The sequence below is a fragment of the Heloderma suspectum genome, chromosome 5, assembly GCF_057233095.1.
Source record: "Heloderma suspectum isolate Gila_16-S chromosome 5, 16-S_ref, whole genome shotgun sequence".
NCBI classification, from domain to species: domain Eukaryota; kingdom Metazoa; phylum Chordata; class Lepidosauria; order Squamata; family Helodermatidae; genus Heloderma; species Heloderma suspectum.
This window is the reverse complement of record NC_139462.1, coordinates 145,925,801-145,940,355: the sequence shown is the minus strand read 5'-3', so window position 1 is coordinate 145,940,355 and position 14,555 is coordinate 145,925,801. Positions and strand designations below refer to the sequence as shown.

At 41.8% G+C, this 14,555-nt stretch overlaps 1 protein-coding gene across 1 annotated transcript in view; it reads left to right on the top strand.

Moving 5' to 3' along the window:
• The window catches only part of CUL1 (cullin 1), a 70,092-nt gene extending 55,552 nt beyond the window's left edge, over positions 1-14,540 (top strand). The window contains exons 14-22 of the mRNA XM_084857748.1: positions 1,234-1,351; positions 1,885-1,961; positions 5,536-5,667; positions 6,334-6,426; positions 7,045-7,092; positions 7,177-7,259; positions 9,683-9,788; positions 12,953-13,066; positions 13,937-14,540. Coding sequence (XP_084713874.1) covers positions 1,234-1,351; positions 1,885-1,961; positions 5,536-5,667; positions 6,334-6,426; positions 7,045-7,092; positions 7,177-7,259; positions 9,683-9,788; positions 12,953-13,066; positions 13,937-14,017 — 852 coding nt within the window. The 3' untranslated portion in view covers positions 14,018-14,540. The remainder of the gene's footprint in view (positions 1-1,233; positions 1,352-1,884; positions 1,962-5,535; positions 5,668-6,333; positions 6,427-7,044; positions 7,093-7,176; positions 7,260-9,682; positions 9,789-12,952; positions 13,067-13,936) is intronic.
• The last annotated feature ends 15 nt before the right edge of the window (positions 14,541-14,555 follow it).

Sequence of the window (14,555 nt, the reverse complement as noted above, 5' to 3'; positions counted from 1 at the left end):
AGCAACTCCTGGCAACCCATTAGTGTGTAGTAGCTGTCATAGACAGATCTGGATTCTTTTTGCACACCAGTGCAAAAGTTTGCCATGGTGGGCAAAACAATGTAGTTCTGCACATGGTAGTTTCCACTCATATATAGGCTGCTGATAGCTGGGAATGGCTGCACAATGAAATGTAAGGCGGATGCCATATCAGGATCTTAAATCAGCCCTTTGTTTTGTTGCAGCTTGGGATTATTCAGAATAGTTAAACAGTCTTGCAGATATAAAGTGGCTATATATGGAATGTGAGCTCATCTGGCCCATAATATGTCAATTATGACTGGGACCAGCTCTCCAAGGTCTTAAGCAGAGATCTTCCCCAGCCTTGTCACTTGAGATCTTTTTAAGTGGGGATGTTGGGAAATCAAACCTGTCATCTTCTGCATGCAAAACAAATACTCTACCACTAAGCTATGGCCTTCCAAATAAGATCACAAAAGTTATAAGCTGGCTTTTTTTTTTTTTTTGCTACCCTCCTTGCCCATGAAAGGAAGTAGGGGGCAAAAACCTAACCACCCAACATTTCCATTCTGCAGAAGTTTCCCTTTTTAAGTTGCCGCTGTTACGCTAGTTCAGTTAGGCAAAAACTTTTTTTTTTTAAATAAGAATATTGTTGGTATTACAGGCTGCACCTCAAATGAACTTTAGACCTTATCAGATCTTTGCCTTTTATGGTAAAGTATGGTCAAATGTTCTTGACAGGAGATGTACTTTCAAGCATTTGTCTTATATTTTATTTTAATGTTTTATTTCTAAATATTTTTATCCTGCTTTTCTGTTCTGAAATAAAATGCCCAAAGCAGCCTACAGCTTTAAAACATACAAAACAATACAAAATGTTAACAATAAAAATTACCTCATTAAATACTTGCAGCAGCAAAACCGTATCAGTCAATGAAAAGGCATCCTAAAAGCATTAGTAGGATAAATGTTACTTACGTACCCTTCAGTGTAACAGCAGCAATTGCCAGAAGACTCCTGGTCTCAGATGCTCAAACTAGTTCAGATGGCTGGGGTTTGTTTGTTTGCCCTGCTAATATCTCTGGCATGGAGCTGATTTGTTTAATATGTAACCTTGTAATTAGTTTCCATTATTCCAAAATTTGGAAACTGGATCCTGCAATAGAATGAATGCGTGGTTCTTCCTCTCTCAAAATGCACAACCTTACAATACTGTTCTGTAATTCATTGCAGCAAGCGTGTGGCTTTGAGTATACCTCAAAGCTTCAGAGGATGTTCCAAGATATTGGTGTAAGCAAAGACTTGAATGAGCAGTTCAAAAAACACCTGTCCAATTCGGAGCCGTTAGATTGTAAGTAAAATTAAATGTAACTATTTGTGTTAACACTTGAATTATTGAGTAGCCTAGATTTCTTATATCCTGTGATGAAAGTGAACAGTTGATGAATACATGAACTACTTGCGTATTGTATTATGGCCTTGAGCGGCCAGTGTTAATAAAATATGCAGGAGCCCAGGTTGTGTGTTACAAGCAGAGAGGAGGATCAAGCAGAGTGCAGCATGCCAAAGGTGTTGTCTTGTAGGTCAAGGAACTTATTTAGTTAACTCAAATAAGAAATACATTGGATACACTATTTGTGCAGCTGGAAACGTTTGTTGCTTGTTGGTTGAACTGGGCAAGATCTATAGTTCCAAAAGTGATCTGTTAGATCCTAAACTCAAAAAACATGCCTATTTGATCTCCCCATGAAATGTTCTCTCAGCTCTAAAAACACAGACGCCTCTTCATTTTTATATATCTTTTTCAAGCATGTGTATGCTGAGACGATAATACCGGAAGAATATATTTAGCTAGCTAATTAATTCTTTGCTTTTCTCTTCCAGTGGACTTTAGCATACAGGTTCTGAGCTCTGGATCCTGGCCCTTCCAAATGTCTTGTGCATTTGCTCTCCCCTCAGAGGTGAGGCCACCTTAGTCTTTAACCTTCTATTTCAGTTTACAGGAAAATTGTAATATTCTGTTTGGCCAGTGGCAAAAATGAAGCCTGGTTGAGTGAAGGTTACAACTGGCAAAGTATTTTTAAATGCAGATGTTTGCCTGCTTTGTGCTCCATAGCTCTTTACATCTATGTGTATGGTTCAGTGAACATTTACTACAGAGCGTTCCAGTAAATTGGGTCAGACCATGCTAATGGAAGTAGTATGTAAATTGCTCCTTAAATGCTTGAAATGATGGCCTTTTGCCTGTGGTATCTCAGTGGCACATGCGTCTAATGAAATACTGCATCTCACTCAGAAGAAGTGACACTGTTTTAACTGTGGTGTCATTTGTCCAAATATTGCAATTCATAACAGTTCTAATCACACTGAAGCCTTCATTTTGAGCTTTCTAGTTGTAATAAGCCATCTGTACAAAACAGAATACTTCCTCTTAAAATAGACTTCCGATGATGATGATATACATACATGGGATTGGGAATGTTATTATCTATCCTAATTACTTTGCATCTCTCCACTGATATGGTTTTACTATTTTTGGTTCTGAAGCCTTGCCATTTTAGAAATTCTGCAGGACTGATTGTAGTCTTTGAGATTCCCTTCTGCATTTTTTTTTGAATTCTGCATTCAGCACTTTAATTCCTTTGATATCATAGGGTTTTGTTGTTCTTTATTGACTCCACACTTTTAGAGTGACCTGTTCTGTGATTAAGACATAGTATTGCTGATTTCAATTCATTTTGTTCTCGTGGTTTTTATGATGTGCCTGAGCAATAGGGTGATAGGGGAAGAGTCCTTGGGTGTTCCTATTCTGCGGGCAGAGGGAGGCATGGTGCTGGGGGTTGAAGAGGCAAGAGTTGGAAGTCATCTGAGAACTATGCCCTCTTCTGCCCCCTCCCCCAAGTCAACCAATGGGTTTTCGATTGCCATGCCAACTTCCGCTCCGACTTGCTGGTGCTGCTGTTTAATACCAGGTTGGCCTATAATAAGGTGGCAATCATCCACAATTTAATTGTGGATGAAGGGGCTGACCTTGGTGTGTACCACCAAGATGTGGATGGATGAGCTGGGGGTAGTTGATTTTACACAGCTCTGTCTGCCTGGGTACAGAATTCAGCATCAGCATGGGTTGCAGGGTCTGGGAGTTGCTATCATCTGTAAGAAATCTATCTCCCTCACCAGGAGACCAGTCTGCTTGGCACTGGGTTTGGGTGTTTGCACCTGGTGTTAGGTCAGAGAGACAAATTGGGGATTCTGTTGGTGTACTGACCACCCTGCTGCCCGTCAGTCTCCCTGCCCTAGCTGGCTGAGGTGGTCTTTGTCATGGTATTGGAAATATTGGATTTCATTATCTACACTGGGGCCACTTTGGGGGGACCACCGTGAGACTTCATAACAACTGTGGGGCCATCTTAGAACATCATTGGCCCAGCGCACTCTGCAGGTCACCCTGTGGATCTAATATTTTTAACCAGGTGGGAGGTTAATGGTCTGGAATTGGGGTGGGGGTGGGGGATTCTGTAAAGGTGTGTCATGGTCAGGTAACTTCCTGGTGAAGTTTAGATTGGCAGTAACTAATCCCCTCTGCTGGCTGGCACTCCTGTCAAAGCCATGGTGTCACTATTGAATGGTGAGATGAAGAGGGCTGTTGACACGATCACTCCCAAGCATACTCACCTGCCATGTAGACCCCCAATTTGTGCTGTGGTTTATTGAAGAGGTGAAGGCTATGAAACAGGCAAGACAACAACTGGAAAGCAGGTTGTACAAGTCTCATAGCAACTATGACTGGACACAGATGAGAGTATATTATCATGAATAGTTTGTGGCAGTGACAGTGGCAAAGCACTCTTAGTTCACCGCCACCATTACATTCTCAAGTAGCTGTTCTGCAGAGCTTGTTTGGGTGGTAAATGGGATATTATAATTGGGCCTTAGTGGGGAAGTAGGAGAGCCCTCAGATGTCTGCTGTGACAATTTTGCTAGGCACTTTGAGGGTAAAATCGATCTTATTTACATTGGACTTTGTACTGTTATTAATACAGTTCCGGTGGAGGTGTTCAGAGCACCATTTTCTCCCATTTCAGTTGTTTTGACTTGAAGATGTGGATATTGTGCTTGGAGGCGTTCTGCCAACCGCCTGTATTCTTGAACCTTGCCTAACTTGGCTATTAACGTTAGGTCACAGGGGACTGACTAGTTGGGTCCAAGAGGTGTTTAACGCTTCTTTGTGAGGTGGTTAATGCTTTGAAGGAGACAGTTATGCAGCCCCTCCCTGGGAAGCCCTGTTTGGACGTGAGAGATTAATTATAACTGTTGCCCTGTCACAAATTTTATTATTGCTTGAGAGGGGAGGATGGCAGTTCAACTCCAAGTGCTTTTGGGTGAAGCAGATTAACTGGAGCCATTTCATTCTAGGTTCAGGCCCAAGTTTGATACTGAAACAGCCTCAGTCACTCTGATGAATGACTGGTATCAGGAGAATGTCAAGGGGAGTGCAACCCTGCTAATTCTCCTTGTTCTCTCAGCAGCTTTTGATATGATTGAACATAGTATTTTTCTGGAATGGGAGTTGAAGGCACAGTGATGCAGTGGTGCACTTCCTACCTTCAGGGTCAGTTTCAGACAACAGCATTGTGGGGCTTCTGGTCGACTCCATGACTTCCATGCTATGGGTTCCCACAAGGTTCTGTCTTGCCCCCTGTGCTTTTTAACATCTATATGAAGTTGCTAGGTGATGTCAGCAGGGGTTTGGAGTGAAGTGCCATCAGTATGGTGATGACACTCAGCTCTGTCTCAGACATCAGGCTGTACAGGTGCTAGACTGGTGCCTGGAATAGCAATGGGCTGGATGAGGGTCAATAAACTGAAGCTGAATCCTGATAAGATGGAGGTGCTGTTGGTAGTGGTTCGCATGTCTAGGATTCAGGTGTACAATTGGCACTGAGGCTTTTTACCAGCTTCAACCATTCCTGGGCAACTATCTACATATTGCAAGTGAGAGTTGTATGCGCATAGAAGTTTGCAAATCAGCAAGGCAACACACAGTCCAAGTAGCACAGCAAAGACTCACTAAGATCAATGGAACTATTTGTGAGTATATTTGCATCTCCCATCAAACTCTGGATATTCATCACAGCTTTCCAAAATAATCTTTGCAGAGGTTAGGTAGATCCCATCATTAATGGCACAATTTTGGTCTTATCCGTTGCTAAGTTCCTGTACTATTGCTGACTCCTTTTCAAGTCAGCAATACTTGAAACTCAGACCCCTGGGAAGTTCTCATAAGCAGGTTCATTGCAGTGAATGGGAGCTGTGCAAGAGAATGACTGTGCTCCCATTCATTTTAATAGAGCTTGAGCAGGAGAACTTCCCAGTTGATTGTGCCTTCTGTCTTTCCTGTGTCCTTTTCTGTGAAGACACTTCTTGATGAAAGATAATCTAACTTGATTTAAAAACTAGGTAGAATGTATTTAGGATTGGAAATGTGAAATTAACATGGGCGTTTGTGTCTTGTTTTGTTTTTGAAATATATAGCTGGAGCGCAGTTACCAGAGATTTACTGCTTTTTATGCTAGTCGCCATAGTGGAAGAAAATTGACCTGGTTGTATCAGCTGTCCAAAGGGGAACTAGTTACCAATTGCTTCAAAAACAGATACACATTACAGGTAAGGTGCACTTTGTATTGATAGAAAGGGAGCTGCAGCTCTTGCCCTCATTCATTTTTATGCTGCATATAGAAGCTTTGAAGCTTCCATCTCCCTCCCCATGTATTGTTTGCACTTCTTTAATGCCCTTGTTTGGCTCCTGGATTAAGAAGTTCTATGCAGATGAGGTTCCCTGAACATACACCATGAAATCATACACTCTTACTATAGATCTTCCTGAGCCCTTGGTATAAGGGTTTTTATAAGTTTAAAAGACTTTTAAACGTTTAGACATTTAAAGAATCAGCTTTGGTTGAAAGCATCTGACAATCAGTTTGCTTGATAAAAGGGGCAGAAAATGAAGACTAGACCAGCTGTTCTGTTAACTTGTTGGTTGTGTTCCCTGAGGCTCTTAAGGCAATTTATGGGCACAAAGAGGCTTTTGCAAAAGAGCAGGATTTGACTGTTACTCATAAGCTGCACTTTTGTGGAAGATCAGTAACTAGGAAGAACACCTTTTCCAACATGCATTTATATGAAACGGCAAATAGGAGACAAAGAATGGCTTAGTCCAGGAGATCAGGCTTCGTTCTGGTTTCCTTTGCTTTGTTTGTGGAGCAGTTCAATTCCTTCCAAGTCACTTGAATTTTCATTCAAATAAAACATTGGTCCCACTTTCTCTTGAAGGCATCTACATTCCAGATGGCAATTCTACTGCAGTATAACACAGAAGATGCTTACACTGTTCAGCAGCTGACAGACAGTACTCAGATAAAAATGGTAAGCTTGTATAATGTTAACGGTTGCTTTAGTTATTGAGGAGTTTTAATTTTATTTTTGCTCTGGGCCGCTAGAAAGAAACGTCATGGAAGTTCTTGCTTTTCTTATATTCCTGGAGTCTGTTAGAGTTGCATTAGGTGTTAAATTTAGTGTCTCGAAGATCTCAGCTTTCATTTTAAAAACTAAACAGGTTTCTAGCCTTTATCACTGAAAATGGGCTTCAAAGTCATTAGTATGTCTAATGTCTGGTGAAATCTCCAAAGTCAAAGAAAGGCTCTGTGGGGAATTCCAGAGATCAGGGTGGAGCCTGAGTGCTTTGATCTCTCCTATATCTAACAGAAATGTAGTAAAGTAGCATGTGCTGCACAACTCCATTTTTCTTGATGCTGAATTTGAGTTAACTTGGTGCAGAATTTTTGCTTTTCTTAAGTGCAGTGTATATGCAGCCCTTTAGGTTACCAGAAGAGTAAAACTCAATGTACTGATATAGTCCTTGCACAGAAGGTTCCTTCTTTCTTCCCCATCAGCTACAAAGCACATAACCAAAAGATTAATTATGTAAATTCCTTACTGCAGATGTTATGAAGGATTAATTCTTCTTTTCCCTTCTGACGATAGGATATTTTGGCACAAGTTCTACAGATATTGCTAAAGTCAAAGTTGCTGGTAAGTGGTCTTGCTTGTGAGTGGGGGACAGCGAGACATGAGTTGTTAAGATTTTCTTACATTGCTTCTATTGTTTCTTCATAGGTTTTGGAAGATGAAAATGCAAATGTTGATGAAGTGGAGTTGAAGCCAGACACCTTAATAAAATTATATCTTGGTTACAAAAAGTAAGGAAGATCAACTAATATAAACCATATATGCATAACCATAGCAGGTTTCCAGAGCTGCCCTTCTTTTTAGGATAGTGGGTAGACATGTTGATAGCTTAATGATTGTAATACCAAGTTTGTATTGGCTTCCTGTCAGAATCCCCATTCAGCCACAGCTCCATTATTAGCATGGCAAATTAACAAGCACTTAACTAGAATGTAATGATGACCAAATACATATATTTGGCTATCATTGGGTACAATAATGAATTGCTACATTTATTATTTATTTATTATTAAATTTATTAATCGCCCATCTGGCTGGTCACCCAGATACGTTGCCGTTTGACTACAGTCAGGACTGGAATCTTAAGTCATGCTCCAAATACATCCCAGTTTTACATTGTAAGCAAGGTATAAATTGTATTCTAGTTGTGGTATTTTTGAATGTTGAATACTATTTTGCATTAGTCAAAGAAAGGAAAGGATGTGAAACCCGAGAGTCACAGGGACCTCTGAAAGCCCCCTGCCCCAGTGCTTTCTGAGCTGTCAGTAGACTGATATCTGTCCAAATCTCCATGAGGTTTCTACATAAAAGTGGGGCTTTCATTTGCTTTGTAGCCGGGCATGCTCTGCTGCAGAGCAATCACTAATCTTGAAGGTAACTGGAAATGCCCCAGCTTGCGCAGAGCTCAGTATGTGTGTCAGATTTGCTGCATGCACAAGCAGGGTAACAGCATGTTTTCAGATACATTTGTCCTTACAACCATGATGGCTAGAAACATGTATCTTTTAACGCCATGTTCTAATTCCTGTGCTGTGAGCACCAGTCCGTGAGTGCGGGTAACCCCCAACCATGCCAATAGTTCAGTGGTTCCATAAGGAAAGGTTGCTTTGTGAAAAAAGGAAGTTATTCATAGTCCTGAAGAGCTGAGATCTAAAAGCAAACCTCAATCTGTATTGACTTCAGGAGGAAAGGAATAGTCAACTTTGCCACAACTAAAAACATCTGTAAAAACAAAATATAGTGTAGTACAAATTGCTATTCGTAGTGAGTGGGGACACAAACCAGACAGTGAATGTAGCGGATCCATTTATAAGAGGTCAGCTAAGACTATTTTATAATCAGATGGCACCCCAGACAGCTCAACACATAGACTAGCATAATGAGAGAAGTGCTCCTAGACTTAAAACCTGGGTTAAAACAGGCAACTTGCCTAGTAGATTACATTAAAGCAAAACGTCTGCATGATACTCGGTCTCAGGTGGCTGTCCAAGCATGCATAGTTGACTCCCGAAGGTTGCTTGGTAAAAACAGTCAATTCTGGTATTGCATGTTTTGTTAATAAGAACTAAGATGTAACACGACTAGGGTCTTCATTGCGTGTCAGTTTCAAAGTAATGTGTAGAATGAGGTAGTGAAGAGTTGCCTTGCAGCTGACTGAAATTTGAGTTCCAAATGGGCGCTGGCTACAGGATTAAGAAGTAGGATCTTCCCCAACCTGGTGCCTTCCAGATGTTCTGAACTACAACTCTGAGAATTCCAGACCATTGGCTATACTGGCTGGGGCTGATGGGAGCTGAAGTCCAAAACATCTGGGGTCACCAAGTTGAAGAAGGCAGCCTTAAAGCATAAACGGTTAGGATAAAAAAGCCTTTTGAATAGTAAGCAGGTGGATGAATACCCCTGCTAATTGCTACTTTTTGGAACTAAAATCCCTCCTGAGAGTGTTGACTGTCACTATTTTTAGTCAATTTTGCTAGTCATTTGAATGTGAACATTTGTAGCTGGTAGTATTGAAAAAAGAAACTTTTTGCACACAATGATTGCTAGCACGGCATTCTATTCCTGGAAAAGGTTTTGCTTTGAGTAGGGTTTAGTAAGATGAAGCTGCTTATGATGAAGAGAGCACAAACTTATTCTAAGGTGCTTTGAAGAGATCTGTAAGAAAATTAGGGTCAACATAAGCAAGCCATCTTGAGGACTGTGCTGTGACTGGTCTGTGTACCCTGAAGTGTTAGGAAATAGTCTATATGTAGGATGTTGTTTGAGGTGGGCAACCTGCAGCTCACAGCCTAATTTCAAAAAACATCTGCAAGCGGCAGATCAAGACCTTTAGCGAGAGTGATCTGTCCCTCCCCTGGCAGCCCACTGGATGGGGGGAAGAGAAGAGAAAAAGGAGAGAAAAGGAGTGGCCCACCCACTTCTGGCTTTGGCCCTGCCCCTGATGGAGTGCAGTACACAATGGGGGGGGAGGTCCCCCCCCAAATCCCTGTTTTTGATCAGCAATTTTCTCCTTTACACCAAAAAAGCAGACAGTAAGTGGGGCCAGATTCATACGTGTTTTACCTTAAAGTAAAACTTTCAAAGCATTTCAATAGCTTTCTTATTTGTGTCCTGTAGAGTAAAGCTAATTATCTGCTTAACCTTTTCTTGTAAGCAAAAAACTGCGGGTGAATATAAATGTGCCAATGAAGACTGAGCAGAAGCAGGAACAGGAAACCACACACAAGAACATAGAGGAAGACAGGAAACTACTGATACAGGTAACTTTGAATAGGTGGCTCAGGAACTCGTACCATGAACAGAAATTCTTAATATTGCTGGACTTTCTTTCATGACTTTCCCTTGTGGCAGGCAGAGTTGTGTATTTTTGCTTTTAATAGAATGTTAGAACTTCTGTACAGTAGTTATTAGTGTTTAGCAGGTCTTTTGCTGCTGAAATTGAGTAGGAATGTGGCAAGGACCCTTCTGCTAAACGGTAGAGTACTCTAATTGGAGGAGTCCCATGACTACTCAAGCTCTGTCCACAGGGCTGTAACTGGGCAGAGGTTTGTGCCAAATGTGGGCATGGCTGTTTTCATGCATATAAGCTTACACATACCAGTCAAACCATTGGTCTGTACAGCCCAGTATGGTCTAGCCTTTGGCCTTTTTTAACTGGAAATAATAAGAATTGAACATGAGGCCCTCTATATGCAAAGTATGTGTGCTACTGCTGAACTCTTCCCTAATAAAAAGACAGGTTCCTTATTTGTAACTAGTTCTTCGAGTTGACACAGTGGGCTGTGCACCTGCGCGGAGCCTTGATCAGGAACCTTCTGTAGCTGAAGAGAGTTTTGGCAGGAATCCCCCTCTCCAGTTGTCCCAGTGTGCATGCTGCTAGCAGTTTCCCACCTATTCCTTCAGTTCCTTGAGACTGCTGAAAGCAGCCTTGGAACCAAAAGAAATTTTGGTGTCATACATGTAGACACCGAGTGGGGGGATGGTGGGCGGGTTGTGAGTGTACAGATGACCACTTAAAGAACTACAGTTACAGGTAAGCAACCTGTCTTTCTTCCTCATGGTCTCTGTGCATAATACATATTGGCAAGTAGCAATCCAGCTTACCAGAGGTGGGGTTGGTGTCTCGTTGCAAAATGGCCAATAATACAGTTCATCCAAAGGAACACACAGCTGTAGCCCAGACCTCTAGGCTGTAGTGACTGACAAAAGTTGATTGCCTCAACCAGGTAGCTGCTTGGCCCAGTTCTGGAAGTGGAACATCTTTACTAAACACCACCACCATAGACATTGCCTGGATAGATTGAGTCCAAACACGGGCCAAGAGCAGAAGGCCCAGTAACTCATGAGCCACCTTGATGGTACACACTTCTCAGGAGGCAAATCTTTGAGATAACACTGGCATTCCCTGTCGTTTGTTCCTATAGCAGAGGAACAGACAAGGTGACTTACAAAACCCCTCTATCTGGGATGTGTAGAAAGCCAGTGCATGTCTTATATCCAAGGTGTGCAGGGATAGATTCAACAGGAGTTGAATCTCCTGTTGAATCTGAAGGAAAAAAGGTGGGTAGAACAATGTCTTGATTTAGATGGAAATCAGACTACTTTAGGGAGACAAGTGTGCTTGGGATGGAGAACCACCTTGTCACGATGGAATGTCAGATAAGGGGCGTCAACTCACAAAGTGCAAAGTCTACTGGACCTATGCGCCTGAGCGATCACCACATGGAAAGCCATTGTCCAGGAATGCAGGCAAAGGTCTGCCATCACCATGTTCTTGGAGTCAGAAACTGCAGAACAACTGATAGACTCCATGCCTGTACTGGGCATCGGATTGGTGGGGCGAGACTAGCGAGTTCTTGGATCAACTGTGTGACCAGAGGGTGTAAGAAGACCAATATTCTGTCCACTGACTGATGAAAGGCAGACACTGCTGGTAGATATACTCTTTACGAAGACAAAGATAGGCCTCTCTTGTGCAGAGAGAAAACAATCTAAAACAAGGTGCAGTGGGCACCAAACTGTATTGAACCCATGAATGTTCGCAAAGGTACGCGCAATACACTTGGTGAAAACTCTTGGTGTCGTAGCAAGTCCAAATGGCTACACCCAAAACTGGAACGCCTTGGTACCAATTGCAGACTGAAGGAAACGCCAGTGACCCTCATTGATGGAGATGTGGAAGCAGACCAGTAGACACAAACCAATCCCCTTGGTGGAGCAGGGGAAGAATGGAAGCAAGCATAACCATCCAGCAGCTCTTGGGGTGACGTACAAATTTACCTTTCTGATGTCCAGATTCGGTCGAAGTCATCACTCCCTCCATCTTCAGAACGCTGAAATAGTGGGAGTAGAACCCATGGTGAAGTTGGTACTTCAAGATCCTCTCTATTGCTCCCTTCACTAGAAGGGCATCCTCTTCTATTAGCAACACCTCCGAAGGAGCAGTGATTCTGAGAGGGCTGTTTGGAGGATGACTGTCAAACTCAATTCTGTAATGCTTCTGGATAATAAAGAGGACCCACAAATTTGATGTTTGCTTCCATGCTTGGCGATAAAGCAAAAGATGAGTGCCGAAGTCTCCCATTAGCAAATTAAGAGATTTCCTGAGAGGGCACCACAATGATGGTCGCAAGAAAACTGGGAATAGGCAGGAACTCACTAGGGACATGCGCACTGGGACAGTGTGGGAGGGTTCTTGCCAAAACCCACAGCTATAGAAGGTTCCTGATAAAAGCTTTGCACAGGTGCAGAGTCCATGAAGTTCCATACAGTCTCCATGGGGTAGATTGTATACCAGTGGAGCTACAGGTAAGGCTTTGCTGCTCCAAACTGACTAGTTTTTCCTGCGTTAACCTCTGAAGCAGTTCTCTGTAGTATAAGTTTCATTTGTACACGCAACAGTCTGGGAGATGGTTTTTCTCTCTCTTGACTGTAGCTTTGAGGAAATAGCTCATTGCAAACAATGCAAAGCTGGCTTTTAAATTCACAGAAACCTTGTGATACTGCTTTCACTATAAATACAATATTCTTCTATCAAGGAATTAAAGATTGTTTATTGCAAGTGAGCCACATTGAAATGAACTGATTTAGAAATCCTTAAGATTGCATTTGTTGTTGTTCAGCCGTGTCCGACTCTTCGTGACCCCATGGACCATAGCACGCCAGGCCTTCCTGTCCTGCGCTCTCTCCCGGAGCGTGCTCAAGTCCATATTCATTGCATCAGTGATGCTATAAGATTGCATACAGTCATGTTATGTTTTGTTGAAAGTTCATACACTCAGATAAGACTGTTTTACTTTAGCATTCATTCTCCATTTAAGTAAGAATACCTCTGTCTACTTTCAGTGATTGGTCAGAAATCTTTGGCAAGCATTGGCTTCTCTAGGATGACACTATTCCTAAATCTATATTTTTTGCTTGTTAGGCTGCTATTGTAAGGATTATGAAGATGAGAAAGGTTCTTAAACATCAGCAGTTGCTTGGAGAAGTGCTCACACAACTGTCATCAAGATTCAAGCCACGAGTCCCAGTAATAAAGGTTTGTCTAAAGAGCCATCTAGCACTGGGAGGGAAGAAACAGCCTTTTATTTAAAAGCTTCACTTTTAAAAAACAGAAATAGTGTGGTATCACCATAAGTTAAATTAAACTATAGCTTCAGATAAAGCCAAGGACAGTTTGAATCATTTTCATTACACATTTTGGTGTAAACTGTTCAGCAACATCTTTAAAAGTTTCCAGATCAGCATTGTTTAACTGCTTTAGAAGTCTAGAGTAGTTGCTAATGTTTCTGTCCACCCTCTGACTCAGTTCTCCTTTTGAAATACCCTTTATTTACTGGTCAGATAGAACCAGCAGTACACTCTGGCTGGATAAAGCACCTGCTGAACATGTTTCATCTCTGTGGTCACTAGCTTTACATTTTAATCTAATCCGGGTTTTGTGATGGTCCAGAATTATTACAGAATTACAGTTGCCAATTCTTCCAGCCTGTCCCCCTATCATCCCTACATTATTTTGGTGTATGCTTCAGTATGGTGCTATACTTGTGTGGGTTGGATCCAGATTTATGCTGAATCAGCCACACTGGTGGAAGTGGATTTCCCTGCCCCCTCCTTCCCATGGCAACCCCTCCAGCCCCCTGAAAATCCTACATATGATCAGGAGACCTTGCTGAAAGGGGTGAGTTGCGGGGACGGGGGATCCCTAAAAATCAGGCAGAGGGACCTAACTTGGGTGGAGCCCTCCCTCCCACATAAGGCAGATCCTGGATCCAACTATTTTTCACATGCTGCTTAACTGCAACAACATTGTTTTACGTTTGTAGGACACAGGATCTCTTAACTTCTTTATAGAGTCATGTCGTGGGGATAGCTGTAAACAAATCTTCCATTTTTCTTTCCTTTTCAGAAATGCATTGACATTCTAATAGAGAAGGAGTACTTAGAGCGTGTGGATGGTGAGAAGGACACCTACAGTTACTTGGCTTAACAGTTTTTAGCAGTTGTCTGTATGACACTCAAATAGTTATGCGATTGAAAGAATGAGAATGGAACTTGTTGGCCTGCTGCCGTCTGGACCTCCATTTTTATAACTGAGACCAGGACTTCCATCTGCCAGTCTTGGAATTACATCAGACCTGCTCAGGATTGATACATTTCAAGTATGTAAATATGGACACCAATGCCATTTAACCTAATTTAAGAACAGAACGGAATCTGAAACCTTCTCCACTGGAGGTTGCATGCTACTGCATTTAAATCAATACATTGGCTATACAACAAAAAGCTGTTGCCCCAGGCAGCACTTATACATGTTGGCAGCACTTTGAGAGTCTGATTTGGGCCCATGTGTAATCTGCTATGAAAAATCATTTGTATAGTGTGTTTCATTTTTTAATGTGTGAAATAAAAAATAAAAAATTTCTGTACAAGTTGCATTTGGTTTTATTGTTAAGTTCCATGAGTTATCTTTCTTAAATGTAAATAAAAGGTATAATGATTATGAAAGCTAGATGAACTGGGTACTG